Raw genomic sequence first — 24,160 nt, 5'->3', positions numbered from 1 at the left:
AGGCTGGCTGTAGGCTGGCTATTAGATGGACTATACTATTCAATGTTTGCATGTAAAGAAGGTCAAATAGGCTCACATGATTGGCAGGAAAGACGGAGCTCTTGCGTTTAGCACTCACGCCGGCTGCATGCTGGCTGTATTGCATCGAAGATTGAGCTGCAGCCGGGCGATACACGGAGCGCCGGCTCTTCTCTCTCTTCGTTTCTCACTCCTCCAGTAAGGATTTTTGCTGACATGTAAAACCTTATAGCCAGCTGACTAGGCTTATTATACTTGCTCTGACCTGACCTGACCTGACCGGACCGAGTGACGGCTGAGACTGACGCCCCTTTGTCTTCCCACCACCCCATCTTTTCCCTTCCCAGCATTCAAAACTCCCAGCTGCTGCCTGCGCCAAGGGCTTTTCCATCGCCTCCTCCTCCTCACCAAACGTGCTTCCCTTTGGGGTTTTCTCATTGGTGCGTGCGTTTTGGATTCCCTTCCCCTTCCCACCCCGCTCCCCCTTTTCGATTGTGCCGCGCGAGAGAAATCGCATTTTTTTGGGGGTGGATTTCGCTCACCGGTTTCTTGCCCTGGTACGATAGGGTTTCTCTCTTGGCTCCGACAGAGTTCATCGCGGCATCAGACCCGTTTCCTCTTCCTGCTTCTTCGTCATTGCGCCCCCTCTGCCCTTCCGGTCTCCTTTTTACCCTTGTTTTGGGTTTTTTCTGCTGACGGTTTCTTTATTTCGCATTTCTTTTGTTTTTTTTTCTGCCGACGGTTTCTTGATTTCGCATTTCTTTGGGGTTTTTTCTGCCGACGGTTTCTTGATTTCGCATTTCTTTTGGGATTTTTTTTGCCGGCGGTTTCTTGATTTTGCGTTTCTTTTGGCGTTTTTCTGCCGAGGGTTCCTTGATTTTGCTTTGCTAGGCTTCTTGCCCTGGAACAATCAATGCTTTCTGTCTTCTCTTCGTCGGATCGACCTTTTTCCTCCTGGGGTTTTGGTTTGCGGCGTCTCGTCTCTGTTCTTTTTTTTTTTTTAGTTATTGAGGGAAGCCGTCTCCGTTCTATATGGAATGCGCGATTTTATTTTGGAATTTCTCCCCCTCCTCTGGGCTTTTGGGGTTCTTGCCCTGTTTTTCCTCTGTTCTTGTTTTCCCCTTTTATGATTTTTGAGGGTTTTCTTTCCCGTTCTATATATGGAAATCATGTAACCTGTAGTCGGTGTTGAGCAGGTCCCGTTGGCTGATGTGAAGATGGCGAGCAGCGCATCCGAGAAGTGGGCCGTGGTGCAATACGGACACCACGGTCCTGCAACCAAAGTCTACCAGTTTCAGATCCTGTTGCCAAATGGCACAAGCACCAGCCTTAAGCTGCGCGATCCTGGAGAAGAGATGCCGCTTCCTGATTTCTTACATCGTATTCGGGAAGAGTTGGGCGATGCCTCCTCACATTGTGGTCAAAAGCGGGGAATTGAATGGGATGGCGATGTTTATCTAGAGGACCTGCTGGACAGAAAGATAGACAAGAAAGTGCAGTTCAGTGATTTTGTCACTAAGGGTACTAACATATTAAGACTTCAGGTAAGCCCCAACTCATTCATGTTCTGATTCACGAAATGACTGCAGACCATCTAACACATTTTCTTTCTATCCATTTGCTTTGCTAGGATGGTGAAGAATTTGTCAGGACATATGAGGTCAGTATTTGAACTAATCTTACTCCATATCTGTGTCATGTAGCACTGAGAATTTTTCATTCTATCATGCTAAGATACATTTCCTAATTTAGTATCCCTTGAGGATCCTATAATCTTTGCGGTGTCATTCACTATTCATAAACGATTGGTGTAATTGTGCCAAACCCAAGCCGTGGTGCAGTTAACATGTACAAGAAAATGATGTAGATGAATCCTTACATTCGTTGTGCTTATGTGTTTACTTGCTTGTCTTCAGAATATGTGGGACCTTACACCTCCGACTGAACTGCTTCAAGAGCTTCCGGCAGAATATAGCACTGAGAGTGCTCTTGCAGACCTTGTTGTTAGTTTTCTTGTCCGAGTATTTTGCCTCCTCAGTTTCATAGGTGACCACCTGTGAAGATCTGACCTTCGTTGTCTTTTCCTGTCATCAGGACAACTCATTACAGGCTTTGTGGTCAAATGGTAGCAAAGAAATAAAGTTAATCAGGTTAGTTCCCATTTATCGCCATCCCAATTGACAATTATGGTATCAGACGGTAGCTATCCTTGCTGGGTTGTTTCCCTTTCAATTCCACTTTGGACCTGTCTATGTCTCTGTTTCCCTCATAACTCCCTGCTGAATTAAATGCTCTATGCATTGCACATAATGCAAAGCGAACTGGTTACACAAGTAATATCATGTTAGTCACAAATACAGGAGAGAATATGATATATTATCAAAGCTTAGTTACTATCAGCTGAAGCACAAAGGCAGTTTTCATAATGCACTGGGCTATGCTCCAGGTTGTAGTTTCAGTTTTGTCTTTTTTCCATTGCAGCACTAGATACTTAGCTGTAGAATTGGCTTTAAGTAGATGTAATCATGTATAAATTACCCTCCAAGTAGGATCTCATCGCAAACATAATGATAAATATACCAAGAAAAGGAAAGCTGCTCATTGCATGGAATCTTTGGGTTTCAGTTTTTTCTTTTATACCATTACATCAATCTACTCTGTTTTCTTCTCCCCTTTTCTTTCCTGACAAACGTTATTATCTTTGATTCATTACTTCTCAGAATCACTTTCACACGAGTGTTGGATCATGTTGTAGGATAACTGTTGATGGAGAAAAGATTGTGGTCTTTGATACTGGTAGGGGGATGGACGGTTCAGAAGATAATTCTATCTCTAAATGGTAACGCTCTTTAGTTGAAGTTTTACCACATGAAGTTTAAGTATTCACTCTGTCGAATGTGTTAGGGGAAATTGGAGGTTGGAGTGCACAAGAGAAACATAAAAGGGGGGTGGGGGTAATTTAGTGTTTCGTTTTCAAAGAGCAGTAACGATATAAAGAGGAAAAATGGTTATTACTATTTAATTTATGAACATTTTGAATGCCCTTTTGATATTAATATTGTTTATATGGAGGGTACTTGTACTTTGTTTTTTTATTATGTTTCTTCATAGTTTCCATATGCAGAGTTCGATTGCACAACCATCCTACTTAAGCCCTAATGCAACATAGTTTGGATCTCATTTAGTCTTATTTATTTAGGGGTACAATGGGTTCTTCTAACCACAGAGTATTTCGGAAACAAGGTATCGGCGGGAAAGCGCCATACTTAGTGGTGAGCAATTATATATCACAAACATATGGATCGTACTTATTCCATTTCTTGCAATTTGTTTGCCTTATCAACAATCCTTCAGTGACATTTATCTAAGTTGCATTAATATATGATTTCCATTTGGACATGTTCTGTAAGTAACCATTGGATGTTATGGGAGTCTCTTCATTTTTCTTGAATTTACCTTTGCAGCTGAAACTTTCTAAATGATGTACCGTAAAACAGATCATGTACTTTAGCAGTATGTCTATGCCTATTCAAAGGAGAGAGTACAAATGAGTTTCAGCTTCTGTTGGATGGGATTAACAGAATTAAAGGAGAAAGAAGCACGATTTTTTCATATACATCATTTATTACCATTGTGATTGTATGGCTTCCTCAATTTTTTTTAATTCATTATGCTACCTTTTAAAGTATAGCTGGGCATGTTATGATTGCTATATCACTTACTGTATCAGTTATTTTCCATAGTTGGCAAAATAAAGAGGTGTATGCCATTTCGATTATTTGGCTTATCAGGCCAACTGAGGGACAGTTTTATGCAATTCTTGAAGATAACAAACTATGATTTTAGAAGTTGCTTGGTCCTGTATTTTACATTGCTTCTCCGTCTATATATTTTTTCACGTGAAAATACACTGTACTTCACTAAAATGAAATATTCATAGACGACAATTCATATGTGGAGTACTTGATTTGTTACTCTATCGAATATCTACAGCCTTTCTTTGGCATGTTTGGCTATGGTGGAACTATTGCATCGATGCATCTTGGAAGGTATGAATTTACCAGCTAATCTATATCAAAGATTGAAGTTTTTCAGTTTAATTGATTGCCATGTTCTTTCTTTTACAATAGAACTGCCATAGTTTCTTCTAAAACTAAGGAATCAAGGAAAGTGTTTACCTTGCATCTTTCGAGGGAGGCTCTGTTGGAGAAGTCTTCATCTAAACTCAGCTGGAAGGTGTTCTGCCAACCCCTTGTTTTTCTAATTATATTCCTGTACCTTGGCAAAGTAGCAGACATCAGCACGATTGAATTGCAGACTGCTGGAGGAGTTAGAGATCCATCTGAAGAAGAGTTGGCACTGTCGCCACATCGAAGTTTTACACAGGTGATCCAGTTATCTTGACTGTCTTTTAGATGTTCTGATGCCCTGCAATATCAGCCCATCAGCAATGCTAAATTGATATCTGAGTTGTGATTGCATGTTTCATATGTTTGGTATAGAATACCAAGATACCAATTCATGTCAAGTAACGGTCATAAGTATGAAATCTCCATATTTACTGATACCTATTTCCTGGTTATTGGAGTATTTGTTACTTCACCGTTTCTTTAATTTAAATTTTCTTTCAATACTGATAAAATCTTAACAGGCATATGTTCTTTCACTAGGATTTATCATCATATTTTACTTTATAGAACCGAAAATCTCAATGATTCAGTAGTTGAGGTCTGGATTCAGAAAACTGTCAAAAGACCTGTTCTGGCCGAAAACCAAGATAACTAGGCCAATTGCAATTGATCATTGCCTAACTGGGCACTTTCTCTGGGTGGATCTCTTAGACATCTTCAAACATAGGATCTGAAATTGTAAAACCTTGTAGTATTTCTTGTACCAAACTACAAAAGGTAATTCAAGTCTTCACGACAAATTCTGTATTTGATGAACAACATAACATTGGCTCGAAATAAATATATCACGATGCAAATTTTGAAGTCTAATTGCGACGTAGACATTGAGGAACAAAAAAGAACAAGCAATGGTGTGAGTGGTAGTACAAAGTCAAATTAGAAAAAAACAATAAGGTGAAGCAATTATTCAAGCATAATATGCCTTTTTTGTTTCTTGATGTGTGGATAAAATTCAGGACGTCAAATCTTATTTCAGAATGTTGTGGTCTGTATTGTTTTTCGTGCTTCAGTACCAGAACAAGGATTTTTTTTAGGGAAAGCTTTCTGTTTTTAGCTCTGCGTGAGTCCATTGGTTCAAGTATGTACTTGAAGAATCAATCCTCCCTAAATCAAATACATTGTTTCTCCTGTGTATGCCCATTCCATTTTTGGAGGAAATACTCATTTAAGAAAACCAATAAATCACAGTAACACAAAGTGAATTTTCACTAAAGACAATGGTATATTGAAGTTTCTTTGATGTCTTATGCAGAAATATTCCTTACCACCCATTTGTATGAGGTTTGGCATGAGGGCTATTGATGTAGGGTAGAACCCTAATCGCCCGATCTTTCATGAAAGGAGCGGACCCCGCGAAGAACACGAGGAACACAAGGGGGAAAACGAGGGAAAACACAAGGAGAAACACAAGAGGAAACACTAAACCACCACGAATAAGTCACACATGTGCTAGATCCTTGAGTACATAAGGAAAGATACACGATCCACGGACAACTAAGGACGATACAAGGGTAGCCGGTCTTCTCCGTGAGGAGGTCTTGAGTTCTTCCCTAAAAAGGGGTCTTGAATCCGCTTGGGGGATCTTCTCCGGTGGAGGCTCGAATCTCCGAGGAGAAGGTATCCAAGTGGATGAACAAAGCTCTCACACGAAATATGAGCTAATCCTTTGCTAACCCTAGAAAGGAGGAGGGAGAGGTCTATATATAGTCTTAGTGTAAAAGGGGGCGAAAGGGGGGGGGGGTACATGGGCTGCGCCCCAACACATGGCAGCGCACAGGCGCCGGACGTGCGGGAGTCACCGGTCGTCCGGAGGCTTGCGAGGGTCCGGACGTCTGGTGCCTGTCGGACGTCCGTAGATTCGGCTCGGGTGGACTTCGGTCGGACGTCCGGTCGGGGTCGGACGTCCGGAGCCTGGAGGTCGTCGGTCGTCCGTAGCGCTTTGGAAATCCGTAGTTTTGGCTCGGGTATGGAAGTGTCGGTCGTCCGGAGAGGGCCGGACGTCCGGAGCCTGGAGGTCGTCGGACGTCCGGGGTTCGTCGGTCGTCCGGAGCCTGGGGACTTCGAGCAGTTCTTCTTGTCCCGTGAACTTGGCGTCCTCACCGTCTTGTCCGTTGAATGTAGTTGGTCCGTGGCCTTCCTCCAAACACCTGATCACACATAGGGTTTCCGCTTGAGGTAGTAGCCAATTCTCATGTATGGTAAGTGGTAGTTCGGAGAGGAGTGAGTTCACCTTAGTTTCGAGGGCTCTTGCACGTGCTTGTGTCATTGGTCCGCTAGTCACTTGGTGAGACGATGGTAGGTCCATGGGGATGACCTTGGGATGCTCCGCATCAGCTATGGTTTGATGTGGCATGTTTATCCTTGTCGATGTGAAAGCTTTATCATTTGTATATACCCACGGTTAAGGAAACAAAATTAGCTCTACTATCTAGGATTATGCAACACTTAAAAATATCTAGTACACATTACTTCTGATTTTGTAACTTGCTATTTTTCTGTTGAGAGTCATGCACCGGTTAATTATATCTTACGATTAAAGCTGAGATGATTTATGGAATTTAGAGATCTAGCTTTTGCTGACTTATCAAACTCAAATACTAGACCCAAAACAGTACTGGTTCTTGGCATTCAGGAACCTATGTTCTCCAGATTCATGGATTTCTTGTGATGATAATTTTTTTTTGCTAGTCTTGTTAAATTCATTAATGCGACACTTATGCGTGTCCACGCACATGCTTCTGTCAACATTTACAGGTGGAAATCCACGGCTTGAATAGGCACTTGGAGCCAGCTAAACTTCGAGGATTTCTGAAGGACATATATTTTCCATATATACAGGTTCCTTTCTGAACAAATCCATAATCATTTATTGAAGCATTGATTGAATGAGATGGAAGTACAAATAAACGAACATACATGCTGAATACTTTGCAGTTCTGTGGATGTTGGAGAAAAACATATGATTTTACTAGCAATATGACATTGCTTTAGAATTTATGTCACGATGCTCGTTCCTTGTCTTGGCCAATTCACTGATGTGGTTGGAATGTACAGTGCAATGATACAGTGCAGCTGTCAGATGTATTTTGTTTCGTACAATTGTCATATTGTTTGATTTAGTCTCAATTATCCATCGTACTGGGGTTTCAAACAAGCTGAACTCGACCAAGCCCACTAAAGTTCATGCTTTCACTTGAAATAATATCTCAAGCTCAAAACGAACTAAGAAATTGGTTCAAACTAAAAGAATAACACTCCCTCCGATCCATATTAATTGTCTGATTTAGTACAACTTTGTACTAAATCAGCGAAATTAATATAGATCGGAGGGAGTATTAGAAGATCAAAGTAGAAACATATGTGGCTCAAGATTAGCTCAATTCTGCCCTCTTGTTTGTAATAATATAGTATGTATATGTACTTAATCTAGTTCAAGCACGCGTAAAAAAAATCTAGTCCAAGCTGATCTGAATTGATGATGAGTGAAGCACAGCTTGAATTTACGAATTCTGTGCTTTGAGGCAAGTCAAGTCTGAGCTAATCTCAAATAACTTGTTGAACCAGTGCCATTTTGGGAGCTCTCTACAGGTTTACAACTCAGTATTTTTCAGCTCAAGTGAATTAAAATTATTTTGTGTGCAAAGTTCTTAAAATTCATACTGGTGCAGTTACCTACCTCAACAAATTATGCTAACTGAAATACCTTGTCAATTCTTCCAGTATGACGAGGATAATGGATCTGCGAGTACAAGGAGGCCAGTTCAATTTGAGGTCTGTCCAGAATTTCCTATCACTACTGTAGGCTTGAATAATAAGACTATTGTCATATAGTTACTACTGGAAACACGGGATTTTTCTCCTTTATTTCTTGCCCCTTTGATTGTTGAGTGGATCTTTTCAGCTTGTTCTTTTAGTGGCATCTTATTCATCAAATGCTGAGCTATTTATTTTACATGTTTATCTTTGTAATATCTAGATAATTGTGCAGTGCAAGATCTTCTGCTAGCCAAAAGTTGGCCTACTTGAATGGTATGGCCATCTGTATCCAGTTTTAGCTATATCAATGATGCTAGATGATTGCTAAAAGGGGCTAGAATGAACCTGCCAACATTGGCTTCTTTTCAAATGTCAAGCACAAAATAGTAATAGGTTATTTTAGCTGAAAGCACACGCACGCACACACACACACACACACACACACACACACCTAGTTACACTTGCATTGTTTTCCCATTGATCAATATACACTGTAAGCAGGACGTGGCCAATGGAGGCACTTTATGGACTGAATTCATGGCCCCAAACTGTCCATATATCATTCAGGGAGAGGAATTTGTTTCAGATTTTTGAATTCTAAAACTTCAGGGCTATGACATTATCTTGGGAGCTGATTGGATGTCCACCCACAACCCTGTGAAGTTAGATTTTGACCTCATGGAATTCCAGATTACAAAGGACAAACAAAAGTTGGTCACTTTCTCGGATGAGAGCTTGCCATCTGGTCCTGTCACTGAATCTAGCATGGATAAGCATATATTGGAGCAATCAGTCTGTGGGGCAGTCATTGTTGTAAACAAGCTACAACCTGAAGCTACACCAAAGGCCCCTGCGCATCCTCAAATTAAGGCCATGATGGGAAAATACAAAAAGGTCTTCTCTAGTCCTACTATGCTGCCCCCTGCTAGGGCTTGTGACCATGCAATTCCTTTTATGCCCGGGGCCAAAGTAGTCAATCAAAGACCTTATCGACTGCCACATCATCAGAAGAATGCTATGGAGACAATCATCCAGGACATGGTCAATAAGCAAATAATTAGGGACAGCTCTAGCCCTTATTCTTCTCCAGCTATTCTGATTAGAAAGAAGGATCTGTCTTGGAGGCTGTGCAATGATTTCAGAAAAGTAAATTCCCAAACTATCAAGAACAAATACCCTATTCCAGTTATTGAGGATTTGCTGGATGAGCTTCATGGGGCTACTGTGTTTACCAAATTGGATTTGAAGAGTGGTTATCACCAAATAAGAATGAAGGAGGAAGACATTGAAAAGATGGCTTTCACTACTCATTGTGGGCATTATGAATATTTGGTCATGCCTTTCGGCCTAACCAATGCTCCTGCCACTTTTCAAATGCTAATGAACAAAATCCTCAAGAAATATCTCAGAAAATTTGTTTTGGTTTTCTTTGACGACATACTGATATTCAGTGAAACATTGGAGGATCATTTGGCACACTTGGAGGAGGTTTTTAAAACCCTACAGGAAAACCAACTGGTGGTCAACTTAAGCAAATGTATTTTTGCTCAACCTCAGGTGGAGTACCTGGGCCACATTATTAGGGGAGATGGGGTTGCCACAGACCCTGTGAAGATTGAAGCAATTACTCAATGGCCTGCCCCTGAAAATGTTTCACAATTGAGAAGTTTTTTGGGCCTCACAGGGTATTACAGAAGATTTGTGCAAAATTATGGATATATCTGCAAACCCCTTTTCAATGCCCTTAAGAAGGACAATTTCCAGTGGTCAAATGAGCAGCAAGAGGCATTCAACACCCTAAAACATAAGATGACCCAAGCTCCTGTCCTTGCTCTACCTGACTTCACAAAACCATTTGTGCTAGAAGCTGATGCTTGTGCTTATGGAATTGGTGCTGTTCTCATGCAGGGTGGAAGGCCAATTGCTTACTTCAGCAAAGCAATTGGACCTAGAGCTATTGCTTGGTCCAGTTATGACAAGGAAGCTTTGGCCATTATAGAAGCACTCAAACAGTGGAAACATTACTTTTCAGCTTCTTCTCTGATAATAAGAACTGACCAACAAAGTCTAAGGTACATCCAAGACCAGAAACTTACTGAAGGCATTCAGCATAAACTCTTGGTTAAACTGTTGGGATACAATTACACAATTGAGTACAAGAAGGGAAATACCAACCGAGTTGCTGATGCACTTTCAAGAGTGCAACACAAACTCCATAGTTTGTTTGTTAGTATAGCCAAACCTGCTTGGATAGGAGAGGTTACTGATACTTACAAATCTGACAGCAAGTGCAAAGACTTGATCACCCAATTATCCATTAATCCTGCAGGCTTGCCCAACTACACTTTCCAGAATGGTATTCTCAGATACAGAGACAGAGTTGTGATTGGAAACAGCAAACCCCTTCAAAACAAATTAATTGCTGCTTTACACAGCTCTGAATTGGGGGGTCACTCAGGCCACAGAGCTTCATATCAGAGAATCAAGCTACTATTCCATTGGCCTGGCATGAAACAAGCAATAGTGGACTATATCAAACAGTGTCCTGTTTGCCAAATCAACAAAGCAGAGCATTGCAGATATCCTGGCCTGTTACAGCCACTGCCGGTCCCTGACTTTGCTTGGTGCCATATTAGCATGGATTTCGTGGAAGGGCTGCCTACATCCAACAACAAGGATTTAATCCTAGTGGTTGTGGACAGGTTCACCAAGTACAGCCATTTTATTGCTATGAAACACCCTATCACTGTCAGCTCTGTAGCACGGGCTTTTGTGGATAATATTTTTAAGCTCCATGGTCTTCCATCCGTGATAGTAACTGACAGGGACAAGATCTTCACTAGCAACTTGTGGCAGGAACTTTTCAAGAAGCTGGGAATTAAACTCCACCTTAGTACCTCCTATCACCCCCAATCAGACGGTCAAACCGAGAGGGTTAATCAGTGCATGGAGAATTATTTAAGATGCATGGCTTTCCTCAAACCAACTAAGTGGCACCAGTGGCTTTCCCTGGCTGAGTGGTGGTACAATACAAGCTTTCACACAGCTCTCCAAATCACACCATTTCAGGCCTTGTACAACAGGAAACCTCAAATGCTAGCTGAAGCTGCTTTATATCCTGAGGACAGCACTGACACATTACCGTCTGTGCTCACTGCTGAACAGACGGCCAATCAGATCAAGGGCAACCTACTCAGAGCACAGGAAAGAATGAAACATTATGCAGACAAAAAGAGAAGTGAACGGTCTTTGGAAGTGGGAGACATGGTCTACTTAAAATTGCAACCGTATAGACATACCACACTCAGCATTCACAGGTGCCTGAAGCTTCATTCAAAATTCTATGGCCCCTTCAAAGTCCTACAAAAAATAGGCAAGGTCGCTTACAAGCTGCTGTTACCAGAGGATTGCAAGCTTCACCACACATTCCACATCAGCCAGTTAAAGAAACACATCGGCCCTACTGCTGTTCCCAATCCCAAACTTCCATTGATCAACCCAGATGGCACAATCCTACTGGAACCAGAAATGCTTCTGGAAAGGAAATTGGTTCCTCGAACTCAGGGGGACATCGACATACCAGTAGTACGCTGGAAGATCAAGTGGGTCAACTTGCCATTGCAGGACGCCACCTGGGAGGATGCTCAGTTCATTCAGAAGGTGTTTCCTTCCTTTCAGCCTTGAGGACAGGTCTGGTCTCGCACGGAGGAATTGTCAGGACCTAGTTGCAGTGTTCTCTCTGTTTTCGTGATTCAGTTGAATTCAGACTTCTAACCATGGGCGTGAAGCTGTGGGAACCATCCATCTTCCATCCAACGCTCCTGGTGGCTTCGTACCGCTTCGGCAAGCTACAGAAGACGTGGTGCGTTAATCTTTCATCGGACGGCTCTGGGTGGTCAAGGCGTCGCTGTTGATCTCTCTGGAAAGCTCAACCACTCCCCTCTCCTCCATGTGCGCTTCTCGCACCTTCTAGAGTCTTGTAAGGCTATATAGCCAGGTTTTGAGAGCCTGCGTGCTCATGATTATTCTCCCTTGGGGTAAACCCTAGCCGCTGGTGTTCCCGGTTGGTCTTTTTGTAACCAAAACCCTAGCAGAACTTCCCTCTGAAATCAAGCTGTGCTATTGATATTCTCTGAATTCTGAGTGCGTTTTCTGAATTTAGTCCGTCAGACAACTCGGGTCTGACATCCACCTCCGGGAGCAGCACCTTCCCAGCACAATGCGTCATCGCGCGGGATAGGTGGCTCCCCTCCCCGGCGATCTCAAGGAGCTCCACCTCCGGGAGCAGCAGATCCGGCCCTCTCACCGCTTTCTTGCCCTCCAGCTTCATCCTCTTGCGCAGCTTGGCCTTCTCCAGCATTGAGAGACAGGTTGGCTCTTCAGACTTGGAGATGCGAGCGCTCCGGCGGGTGTTGAAGATGGTCGGGGAAGCTGCGGGAGGAGGCAGCTGGACGTCGGAGATTGTGGCCGCAGGAGGCGTGACCAGAAGATCGTTGCTGGCTTCGACCGCCAGCGGGGACGGAGGGGCGTTTTGGATGAGCGGCAGTCCCTCATCGAACCTGGCCATGGCTTCCATGACCTGGTCGTCTCCTTCAACAGACGGGACGAAGGCCCGGCCGCGGAAGTCGCTGCAGTTGTCTAACATACTTGGGAAGAGAAATCTAGTCTTATCTTTGGGAGATGAGTTAATTGACTGGACAAATTTGAAAACCCCTAGCCTTAGACACCATGCATCTTATGGGGCTGTCCCTGGGCTTCACCCACAAAACATAACAACACATATACGGGATACTGATTTCAGCAACCCATGTGGTGTTGTTTCCAATGAATTTTTGGTTTGCACTATGTTCCTTTCAACTAAGGAGTAGTCATCGTCCAAGTGGATGAAATTTGCACTTGGTTAAAAGGCATGAGCAGTTTATATCTTATGGTGTAATTTGGACTTCTGAAAATTAGAAAGGGGGTGGGGGCAGGGGAGTAATATGAACGGAGTTCTCCAGGAAATCAAGCAAGCTTGTGTTACGATCTGCCTTACTATATTTATGTAATATGGACATACTCCCTCCATCCCGAATTACTTGTCTTAGATTTGTCTACTTTATGATCAAATACTGACTATAGCTCTGCTATGTTCAGGGGCCTTATGTATATTTTGTTTTTATAGCTGTGTTTTCTGGATCTGTTTTATCTTCAGGTGAATGGTGTAGATTTAGCAGAAATACAGGAAAGTGAAGTGACACTTACTAATCTGCACTCTTCTAATGGTCCTGATTTTCATCTGCATCTAAAATTTGCTTGTACTTCAACAAATGCAGGTAACAAATTATTTTAACTTAAAATTATAAACATATATTTTTACTGCATGTCTTTCCCTAATTTATACTCATGATGAATCACAGCTAGTCGCCAAGCACATGCTCGGATCAAGTGTGTATACTTTCCAATTGTCAAGGTATAATGGAATAACTATTAAACAGCTAGCTTATAATTTCCTACCATGACAACAATTTCTTTTCACAGGGAAAAGAATCTATCGATTCTATTTTAGAAAAGTTAAGCGAAAATGCCTTGGGGGTGAAAGAAAACTTTGACAATTTTTCACATGTGTCAGTCCGCCGACTTGGCCGGTTACTCCCTGATGCAAGATGGGTACGCTATTCGTACTCGAAAACCCACCCCAATAAGATGTTTCCTTCTTAGACATTTCTTTTGATTATGATTGCACATAGCAAGTGAGCAAGTGTATCTTTGGTGCCTGCATAAGGCTATTCTGATGTCTGCCATACTGGGTTTTTTCTACAGCTTATCTTTTCCTCTCCGTCTTTGTAATCTTCCCAGCATTTTCCTATGTACTTCAATGATTGTTTTTTCTAATCTGATCAATTTGTGTGCTTTTCCACGTTGTCAGTATTACTACTATATTTTCTTTTATTTCTGTGTGTGTTAGGTAAGCTGATTCATGGGCAGCTTCATTTATATTGAATGTCATCTTAATATTCCCATAAATATATTCAACTTTTCACCTACCCTTGCCAATTTTTTCTTGTTAGAAGTATTAAGCGTGCCAATTGTTAATAATTCTGTCTGCGTGTCCTTTCATTTTATTATCAGAAATAGTACTAAAACATTGTTTCATTAGTGAACCATTTCATTATCTAATTTGGCCTAAGCAACCTGAACCTCGTTTCATGAGATAATTTTGGCTGGTTCTCTACAGAAGCTCTTGCTTAATATGTTATGTGTCATTTGAATTTCTCACCATCTAATAATGATGCTGCTCATAATGGTTATAAACTCTGCTTTAGCCTCCTAGACCTGTCTAGTTCAGGACTAAGTTATGTTTCTCAGTTTGGTGCTTCTCAAATACTAGGTCATGTTGTTAACTTTTGTCTTTTACATGCTACTATAAGTACCTCAGTGATATTTGTCTACAACGTACTCCCTCTGTCCCATAATATAAGACGTTATTACATCTAATATGTGAGTATATTAAATGTAATAACAGCTTATATTATGGGACAGAGGGATTAGAAACTAGGCGGTCGACTTCTGTAAGATACTGTGGATGATTCATGCTAGGGAAAATCCCAGATATTAGATGAACTTTTCTTTGTTATACTTACGACTTTTAACAAGTTTTATAATTTGGTCATATTGTACTTGCTACTTAATGAAATACATGTCCATGTATTTCTTTCTGTTTCACACCACTAGGCATTTGTGGGTTCATAAAGATCAACAGGTCGTGTCCTAAACTCGTCCATAAATCATCTCTGCCTCAGTTTCTTTTTGATTAAAAAAGCTACAGGTTGATGTTCTTATCTTCTGACTGGTACTATGAACAGAGGACTTGTGTCAAGGATTCTCTATTACTCTAATCTCCACATTTGCATCTTATGCCCTATAAACAGAAAATTAGCTTTATGAAACGGTTGCTCAATTTCGTTCAGAACGAAGTTCTCTTATGTGGTTGGTTGTGTACTTTTGCAGACATTGACAAAGAACTTTCTCCATGTCGTCACTTCCATTTTTTTTTTTACATTTTGCTAATCTTTACTGCTGGAGATATCAACTGACAATATTTTGTTTGCCACAGGGTTCTCTTCCGTTCATGGAACCTAAACAGAGTAAAGGACAAAAGGCTGAACTCCTGAAGCGATGCTGCAAGAGAGTGAAATGCTTTGTTGGTGAGGTTTTCATAATATTACTTTAAGTTCATATCTGAAAGAATCAGAAAACTCTATTCTTTGTTGCTTTAGTGCTTTCTTCATTGTTATTTCTATGTTTGCAGAAACGGATGCGGGTTTTAATCCAACTCTTTCTAAGGTACAATTGTTTGAGTTTAGTCTTGTGCTGCTTATGTCGTGCTGTTTCCTTATGTTTCCTTGTTTTCTGTGTTATGTTGATTTGGTGTATGAACTGTTGTATACTTGGATTAGGGAGGGTAGGGGGTAGGCTCTCGCCACCATGGGCAAGATAGAAGAGTTGTTATTTTCTAATTCTTGCTTGCTTTTTCTATCTCATTGGGTCCTCTTTATATAGAGGGCTAACAGTTTGATCGAAGTAAGAAAAATCATAGATCTTATCTCCAATTGGCTTGAGGCCCAAGCTTAAGGAGATCTTCCTAGTTTGATTGACATGCAACTTGAACTGGAGCTTCTAGGGGGTGACCATTGTTGCAAACCAAAGAAGCCCCAAATCGAAGATAATGCATGACGTCACTTGCACCCTTGGCAAATCCACAACTTAGATGCTCCCGGTGGACTCCAACCATCTAGGTGTCCCCAAACTCCCAGGAGAAACAAGCATGAGGATGCTTTTATAACTTGCTCAAATGCTCTTGCAAAAGGGGGGAAAATTTGAAGCTCAAGTGGTGCTCACTCCCCTCTCAAATCCCCTCACCCACCCTCTAGGATTAGTTCAAGTGGAGGCTTGGGAGAGTGGGCAAAGCTTGTGTTCTTAATATCTAGAAATATTAGAAGAGTACCCTCCAACCACATAGGGATGGGGGACGGGGGTTAGGATTAGAGATTGGAGACCAGTGGAAATCGATCGAGGGTGAGAAAGAAAACCTAAATCTGGCCCGATACCATGTTACAAGGAATGTGGCTTGTATTAGTCCAAGGCCAAAAGCCTACATAGAGGTACAAGTGAGCAAAGTATGCATGGAACCCCTGTATATGCACTGCACCAATATATACACATCTAACAGACGTGCTCAAAGTTGATCAAACCCTAACCCTATGTGGCTGCTTCCCCTCACTCTGACTTTAGCTCTGTAAGCAGAACAATCGTCTCCACTTGTAATTTAAACAATATTACTGCTTCCTAAAGATTTTATCACAATTTAGTTTCTCTACTTTTGGAAGTTCTATTATTTTGTCGTATCATCATTTTTTTTCCCGAATCTTTTGTAATGCCGTATGCATATTTTCAAACATGTACGGTCTGATCAAATTGAAAAATCCGAGTTCCCATCTGTAGCAATTATGTGCTCCTGCACATAACTCAAGTTCTCTTTATTACAGTATCACAGTATGTATTTATTGTCTAACCAGTTAAAGCTGTATTCAACTGCAGACTGATTTAGCACAACACGATGTTTTTACTAAGGCACTTCGCTGCTTTGATGGCAGTTGTCGTAATCACAGCTCAGGTTTTTTTTCCTCTCAAACTTGCTGATATACTAGTCAGTTATACGAATAAATCTCCATCATTCTAATCTTTGTTGTACTTCTATGTTTATTTTTCTAGTTGAGGAGGTTAGTGTTGATGCTCGTAAAGGTGAAAGATCACTAAATCGTACGCAATTGGAGAAGCAGTATCATGACTGGATTAATAATATGCATGCAAAGTATGATGTGGAAATGGACGGAGGGGACGACGAGCATACTGTTATTATCAACCCAAGCAACAAGGAGCGACTTGGAATATCTAAAGATGGTGAGGGATTACCATGTGATTTGTTATGCTCACTTTTTTAGTTTTATTCTTCTATTTATTCAGTTAAGAAACCATGCTGTTGTTGCTATATAATTTTTTTCTTGTCTTTCGTTACCATGATGCAGTCGAAGTTATTAGAGTTCACACCTCGGTTAGCAGAAAAGGAAAAACATGGAGAAGAGGAGATCATCTGAAAATCCAACCAGGAGTAGTTGCACGAATGAAAAACAATTTCTACTCATCGAAAAGCAATTTCTATGGAACACTGGAATATGTTGTTGTTGAAGGACTTCGAGGAGATATCTGTGGTTAGTTCACTTCATGGTCTGAAGTATTCGTCATGCCCGATATCTCCTCACTAATACCTTATTCTTTTGTGGCAGGTGAAGCTCGACTTATATGCAGGTTTTTGCCTTCATTTTTTCTGTGTACGAAATTTGTTTCAATTTCAAGTGCTAAATGAATTCGTTTTCAAGGTCTATTGAGTGCTCTGGTGATCAAGGTTGCTTACTCGAGGTAGGTCAAGATAGTGTGCACCTTAATATCAAGGAATCTTTCTCCTTCCCTATCAGCGTGATAGATGATAACAAGGTAAGTACTCTATAGTTCATACTACTGGTGCAATTTCTTTGAGCATGTTATATGCTTATAGTTATGTTTTTTTGTACACATGGAAGTGTCAAACCATGGACGAGGATTCGTGGTGTCAAATGCTTAGAAAGAAAAGTGCAAAGGCTCCAGCGTGTATTGAGGTCTTACGGAATTTACATGGCAATGATCTTGCTATAGATGGGGTTAGTAGTCGACAGACTTTTATCTTTATGTTAAATCTTTGCAAAATTTTCAGGACTGAAATTTTTGGCCTTTAATTTTCTGTGTTCATACTATGTTTGATTTTTGATCTAATCTGTTACTGTCACAGGATGTACCGTTTGAAAAAGTTATAACGGCTGGTTATAACCTTCCACGTGAAATAATAGCTGTAATCCGGCCACAAAATGCTACTACCTGCTCCACCAGCCTCCTTGACAAGAGATATATTGTGAAGGATGATGATCTAGAGATGGCAATGGAGATTTATCATCTGCCTGGAAGCAAAGATCATCTTCATGCAAAGCTTATTTATAAAAAGCTCAAGAAACCCTCATCGCGCAATAGCATAAATGGACTGTATATCTTTCAGTTGAGCGAAGAGACAAGCATGTTTACTAAATCTGGTGTTTACAGTTTTATTTTCTCAGTTGTAAGTATGATAACATTTCCAGTTGAACGAGCAAGAAATATTTGCTTTCTTACCCTAATGTCAAGTGTTGAAATGTAGAGGTGCAGAGATTCAATTGTCATTAAGCATGAAACGAGGATAACAGTTCGTCCAAACTCCAATACTAGACATTGGCAGTTATCCTGCGATGCTGATTGGTCTGCTGACAATGCTGTAGTAGATATAAGGTTAGCTACTAACTCAAAATTTCGTATTTCCAAATGCTTTTCATGTCCACTGGTGATGGAGATGAGTTGCATTTTGGCCTGTGAAACTTGGTGTTGTTCTGGTCCACTCTCTTACTGCGAGCGGCAGCTTAGCGAATAGTCCTAAGTTCAAACTGATAAAGGATAAAAGATAGAATGGCCTGTTTCAACTTATAGAAACTTTATTACTTGTCATATTTCTGCAGTATGTGTTACATTCTGTTAGTTGGTGGGACTATGTCAGCTTTGCTTCACTTTAGTGTACTCTTTTCCTTTCTTTTCTCATTCCTTGTCTTTTTCCTGTGCAAATGATCAGTCAAGTCTTATGTTAGCATCATTACATTTATTACCTCCACCAAAGCTGCACCACCTGGAATTTGGCCATCCATCATTTTCTGGATTAAGCAGTCTGCATCATAAGCAACCTTTGTCTTCAACTGAAGGAGGGGTCCATGCCTTGTCTATCTGAAAAAAATGATGTGCACGCATTGTCCGTTGCCCCGTAATGTTACATTCTCTAATTCTTCCTATTAAAGTACTCCAGTAGTGCCTTATTTATTCAATATCTTCATTTTGATAGATCAAGCAAGCTGCCCGACGCTTAATATGTACTGATTTTGAGAATGTTGATATCAAACTGCCCGACCCTCATTTTGTTTAATACCTCGAAATTCTCACTCCATAGTCTGGCATGAATGCTGGAATTGTGTTGTCTGATTTGTTATATTTCTTTCGTACATTCATATACCTGCAGCTACTTATAAAATTGTGTGCAGGCTTGGAATGCCAGTTAGATGTCTTGCAGCTAGAAGCCATGATTTGTATGGGAACGGAATTCCTTTCCTTGATATACATAAGGCCGTCATAACTATACTTGGTGGTGATGATATTCTGGCTCAGGTTAAGGACATCAAAGTGGATCTCTCAACAGATTTATTGACTCTGTATATCAGGGTGAGCCATATGTACCTCTTTAAGTATAGAACTGGTCATAAGTTTAGTGAATCCACTGCATTTCCATGTTAATCATATATGTTATTGTGCTACACATGAAGGATTTTCTGTTCAAAACCAACAAATTGGACAGAGTAAGGCCGAATTATGAAGCGATGTTAAAGATTTCTTTATCTGATAGTGAACTCTCTCATCCATGTAAAGGTAAGATGACAAGCTCTCATGTTGTTTTACATTTATGAGATTGTATGCGTGTGGACACTTGTTTGGCCTGCTCCTAAACTCATATTTATCATGCTTCCCATCTTAATGAAAAGAATTGCTACAAGTTTTTTGCATGTTCTCTAGAAAAAACTAGTTCTGCATGTTCCGGTTACATTTCATATATTGCAATGCAAGCCATTTTGCTACTACCAGTGTAGTCACACCCATGTGCATTTTGTACAGTCTAGGGAGTATCTAGCGTAACTAGGAGTATGTAGTGCAGTAGTGGCAGTATTTGTGTGTATAAGACCACTTAGGTAGCATACCTATACATATAATTTACTGGTAGCATGTGTAATTTTTTCACATACTACTATTTTATGTAGAAATTGAAGGGATTATTAAAAAATGAAGGAATTTAGTGAATATGCCAAAACCATGGCCGCACCTGCAGTTTTTTCATGTATCTCGCTTTGGGGTATGTTAGAAATTGGTATAAAAACATACTAACAATGATAAGCTATTATACACATGGTAGTATATGAGATGTGGGTGAACTATACCCAGAAATAAGATGGATATTTCCTATTGAGCTGATCTTTTCATAAGAGATTTTTCTTGCCGTCATGTGGATTACTCACTATTATTAAGAGTTCACATATATTTCACGCAGTTAAGCCAGGTCTTCCGTCAACAATTAATATGGATATGTCCCTTGCTTGGGAGAAGAATTTAACTCCTGGAGAAGTTATTGATGATGCCCTTCTAGAGGTACGTCGTTACTCTGTTGTCTTGGGTAGTGTTTGTCTCACCCAAGGAATATGTGCTCTCAGGAGCCGATTTGAATATTCAGGGAAGCGTCCCCTGTCATATATGTTTGCATCTTCAATTGGCATGCAAATTTTCATGAAGAAATGGCATATATTGTGCTGTGGGAAAAAACTACCTAACCTGGTGCTCTGAAACGACAATTTTTGAAGCGCCAAATTTATTTTTTCGCACAGGACACAAAACTTGCCTTTTTCCCATGTAAATATATATGTACATATAGTAACATGGAGATGTACATGTGTAGATTGTTTCAGAATTTTTTGACTTCAGGAACACCATTTGTTTCACCCTGGGAGCATACACTCTTGAGAGCCGATTTGAATATCTGGGTACTAAAACACCATAGAATTCACCACAATTTCTTCCAGTCAATACAAAGTACGTCTGCCACAATTTTTTTCCACACTTCCAATTTTTCTCATGCAGTTCCGATAACACAACTATCACACCTGATTAATTGACGAAAGATTTGTAAGATCCCAGTATAGCACCATTGCTAAAGTCTACCACCAAGTTGTCTTTATTTTTTTGTTTGGCTGATGGTTTCTGCCTTTTTGGTATGATAACATGGTGTGTTTCTTCCGTTCTTGGTTCATTCTTAATATTAATGAAATCTACAATTACAAAGCCATATCTCTTTAGTTCTTTGCGCATAATTTCTGAAGTGATGAATGGCACAAATTTCTGTTTCTTTTTGGTTGATAGTGACATCAGATCTTCCTTTAGTTTGTCTATCCAATATTTCAAATTCATAAACTTATGTTTTTGTTACTGATAAAGAGTATCCTAGATTGTTGTGGCTTCAGGTACTTCAGTTGTAGATTCTATAACTCGATTTGCAGTATCTCAGCAACCAGAACAATGATATTTTGATGTTTATGGCTCCGCTCCGCTCCCACCCCTGCCTAGCCCTCTCCCACCTCTAGCCAGCTGCCGTCGAATCCCCGCCGGCGGCCCTCCTCCCAACCGCGAGCCTCCCCCAGCCCCTCCCCTCATGGCCCCCGCCATGGCTTCCTCCGGTGCTGACCCTGCTGGGCGCCGAGCGACCCTCTCCGACGGCGACCGCGTGTCCTCTGGTGGCAACGTGTTCGACTCGGAGAGTGAGTCCTCGCTGCGTTCCTACAGCGACGTCGCCCGGACCCCGCCGGCCCCGGCGCCCTCCCGGCAGCCCGCTGCAACACGCCTCGGCCCCCGCTCTGAGGTGCACCGCGTCTTCGGCGGAGTTCAGGTCGATGCGGACGGCTTCCAGCAGCCGCGGCGCAGGCATCGCGGCAACCGCCCGCGCTCCCCGACTGGGCCGAGTCCCCCGCCGTTGCGCCGTCGCAGCCCGTCGCCGGAGGAGGTCGCGGGGCTCTGCTTTCGCTGCCTCGACCATCGCCACCGTGTCCGTGACTGCACCAACGACATACGCTGCCGCCGATGCCTCGAGTCCGGCCACGACTCGCGCTCCTGCGACAACAGGTGCCGCGACGCCGCCGGACGGGCCCGCACCTCCGCCCCCTCTGCCGTGGATGCGGCCACGCGCCATGGCACCCCCCCGCCGCGCTGGGCCGCGCCTCCGCCGCCACCCTTGCCGCAGACGGCCGCCCTGGTCGTGGCGCCTTCCCTCCGCACGTCGGAGCCTGAGCCCGTGCGGGTAATCATGGCCCACTCCGTCAAGATGGAGGAGGCGGAGGACGTCCTTAGCCGCGCCTTGGTCGCCTCCATCACCGGCAACCGACCACGTGTGTCCGGTGCTGAGATCTCCGCTGTGCTCATCGACACGTTCGAGCTGGCCGATGGCGACTTCACCGTGCATGAGCACCACCCCGAGGACTTCTTGATCCTCTTCGGCTCACACACCACCAAGCGCCGCCTCGACGGAGAGCACTTCATCAACTCGCCGCGGTTCTCGCTCTCCCTCAGGCCATGGAGCAACTAGCACACGCTAGTTCCGGCGAGTTCGAGTAGTGCGTCGAACTATAGCTCCGCGACATTCCGGCGCAGGCTTGGCACCTGTCCACTGCAGAGCATGTCCTGGGAACGAGCTGCTGGATCGAGCGCCTTCACCCCAGGACACGCTCCAGAGCCAACCTTGCGACGTTCAAGCTGGCCGCGCGCACTCACCACCCTGACAAGATCCGCCGCGCCGCCGTTCTGGAGATCGTCGAGCAGATCCCTGCGCGTCTGAGTTCCGACAAGCCCACCATCAGGATCCTCACTTACCCCATCGCCATTGCTGTGGCCCGCGTCGTGCCAGCTAGCGCTCCAGTTCTCCGTGGCCAGCATGGCACGGGACAGGGCGGGGATGATGCACACGACGACGCCCGCGACGACCGCAACCGCGCACCAGGCCAAGGCAGAGCGCGCCGCCGGGGCCGCAAGCGCCGGCGTACGGACGCCGCGCCGCCCGGCCGCGCTGATGGCATGGCCATGGACGACGTGCTGTGGCGCGCACAAAACCGGCCGGGACGCGCGGACGGACTCGCCATGTCGCATGCTTGGCCTGCTCCCGCCGGCGAGGGCGCGCCACCGTCCGTGCTGGGCCGGGATCTTTGCATGCCATCGTGGCCTGGTCAGCAGGGGACCCATCCCCCTCGTCGACGCGCCAGAAAAGGAAGAGGCAGAGGATCACAAAGGGGCACTTTGCAGGCGGGCCCTGTGGATAAGGTTGTCGGGGACGCAGTTGTCCCCGCGACCACGACGACCGCGCCAGTTGGTGGCGACACTTTGGCTGCTGCGGCCCCGATGGTGGGCGTGGTGGCGGGCCAGGCCCCAGATGGCGAACTCTCGTTGGCCGCGAACTCACTGGAACTAGCGCGGGGCTCGAGCCCGGCTGGGAACGGCGCGCCCGAGGACGATCGCGTGGGGGCCATGTCCGGCTCTCCCGATCCCATGCGTTGTCGGGATCTGGACGCCGCCTGCATGGTTTCTGATACGCCGCCAGCGCCTGTGGGCCATTCTGCGGCTCGGTCGGGGCAAAGCAACAACTCCCCCACGCCAGCGACTGGGGAGACGGGCCCTAGTGACGGCGACTACCTGCCCACCGGACCCCACGTGGAGGCCAGCGTGCTGTCCCCGACCGACCCGCAACCACCCAATCCCGCACCCCCGATGGACGAGTCACGACTGGACAGGCCCATGCCCAGCCCACCATGCAGGAGGACATCGTGGGCCCCGTTGCTCCCATATCTATGGGGGCCCAGCATGGCTCTCCACGTCCGACACCGGGGAGGTTCGCGTCGGCGCCAATCACGTTGCGCCGATCTCGCGCACGCCCCTGCACGTCGAAGACTTGGACTCTGGGCGAGTTTCTCGCAGCAGCAACGAAGCACATTGCCGCGGCCTTGCCAACCCCAGGGAAGAAACCGCGCCGCCCGTTGAACTTCACGCCCAGACGTGGCCGTTCGGTCACCACTGCCGTCTTGTCGGCTGCGCCACCCACCGCCGAGCGCCACGTGCAAGTTCAGATCCTCCGCACGCTCGGGATAGTCGGGACCAACCAGAGGATCACCGCGGCCGAGATGAAGGCGTACGACGACATGTTTGCGGTACCCATCCCGCTCTCGGTACTCACGGCCATCGCTGCCCTAGTAGACCGAGAGCTACCCGCGGACTTCTCTACCGCGGCTGCTGCGACGGCCACTGCTCGGTTGGCCGGCTCGCCATAGGGATACCGTAACGTCCGCCCCGTCGATCATGTGCACCCATGGATCATGCCATCAAGATAGCTATATGGAATGTGCGCGGCCTCAACGCGCGTGCCCGGCGCTTTGCCGTTAGATCGTTGCTCAACACCACCGGAGCCTCCATTGTAT

General features: G+C 43.9%; 1 protein-coding gene across 4 annotated transcripts in view; it reads left to right on the top strand.

Annotated features, from left to right (window-relative positions):
• The first annotated feature begins 319 nt into the window (after positions 1-319).
• Positions 320-24,160, top strand: part of LOC125519756 (structural maintenance of chromosomes flexible hinge domain-containing protein GMI1) — a 33,791-nt gene continuing 9,950 nt past the window's right edge. Inside the window, exons 1-28 of one of the 4 annotated variants that reach the window (XM_048684512.1) lie at positions 320-458; positions 1,215-1,562; positions 1,649-1,678; positions 1,935-2,021; positions 2,113-2,168; positions 2,774-2,857; positions 3,218-3,290; positions 4,012-4,067; positions 4,149-4,254; positions 4,336-4,404; positions 6,963-7,046; positions 7,929-7,979; positions 13,159-13,279; positions 13,364-13,416; positions 13,485-13,613; positions 15,061-15,151; positions 15,256-15,290; positions 16,545-16,620; positions 16,719-16,907; positions 17,033-17,215; positions 17,291-17,312; positions 17,384-17,498; positions 17,585-17,701; positions 17,830-18,150; positions 18,229-18,356; positions 19,151-19,328; positions 19,430-19,532; positions 20,206-20,303. In XM_048684512.1, coding sequence (XP_048540469.1) covers positions 1,236-1,562; positions 1,649-1,678; positions 1,935-2,021; positions 2,113-2,168; positions 2,774-2,857; positions 3,218-3,290; positions 4,012-4,067; positions 4,149-4,254; positions 4,336-4,404; positions 6,963-7,046; positions 7,929-7,979; positions 13,159-13,279; positions 13,364-13,416; positions 13,485-13,613; positions 15,061-15,151; positions 15,256-15,290; positions 16,545-16,620; positions 16,719-16,907; positions 17,033-17,215; positions 17,291-17,312; positions 17,384-17,498; positions 17,585-17,701; positions 17,830-18,150; positions 18,229-18,356; positions 19,151-19,328; positions 19,430-19,532; positions 20,206-20,303 — 2,982 coding nt within the window. In that variant the 5' untranslated portion in view covers positions 320-458; positions 1,215-1,235. Of the gene's footprint in view, positions 677-1,214; positions 1,563-1,648; positions 1,679-1,934; positions 2,022-2,112; positions 2,169-2,773; positions 2,858-3,217; positions 3,291-4,011; positions 4,068-4,148; positions 4,255-4,335; positions 4,405-6,962; positions 7,047-7,928; positions 7,980-13,158; positions 13,280-13,363; positions 13,417-13,484; positions 13,614-15,060; positions 15,152-15,255; positions 15,291-16,544; positions 16,621-16,718; positions 16,908-17,032; positions 17,216-17,290; positions 17,313-17,383; positions 17,499-17,584; positions 17,702-17,829; positions 18,151-18,228; positions 18,357-19,150; positions 19,329-19,429; positions 19,533-20,205; positions 20,304-24,160 lie in introns of all 4 variants that reach the window. The other 3 variants (XM_048684515.1, XM_048684514.1, XM_048684513.1) reach the window with 3 other exon arrangements.

The sequence above is a fragment of the Triticum urartu genome, chromosome 7, assembly GCF_003073215.2.
Source record: "Triticum urartu cultivar G1812 chromosome 7, Tu2.1, whole genome shotgun sequence".
Classification (NCBI taxonomy): Eukaryota; Viridiplantae; Streptophyta; class Magnoliopsida; order Poales; family Poaceae; genus Triticum; species Triticum urartu.
Note: the sequence above shows the minus strand (reverse complement) of the source record. Positions and strands in the feature narration are given on the sequence as shown.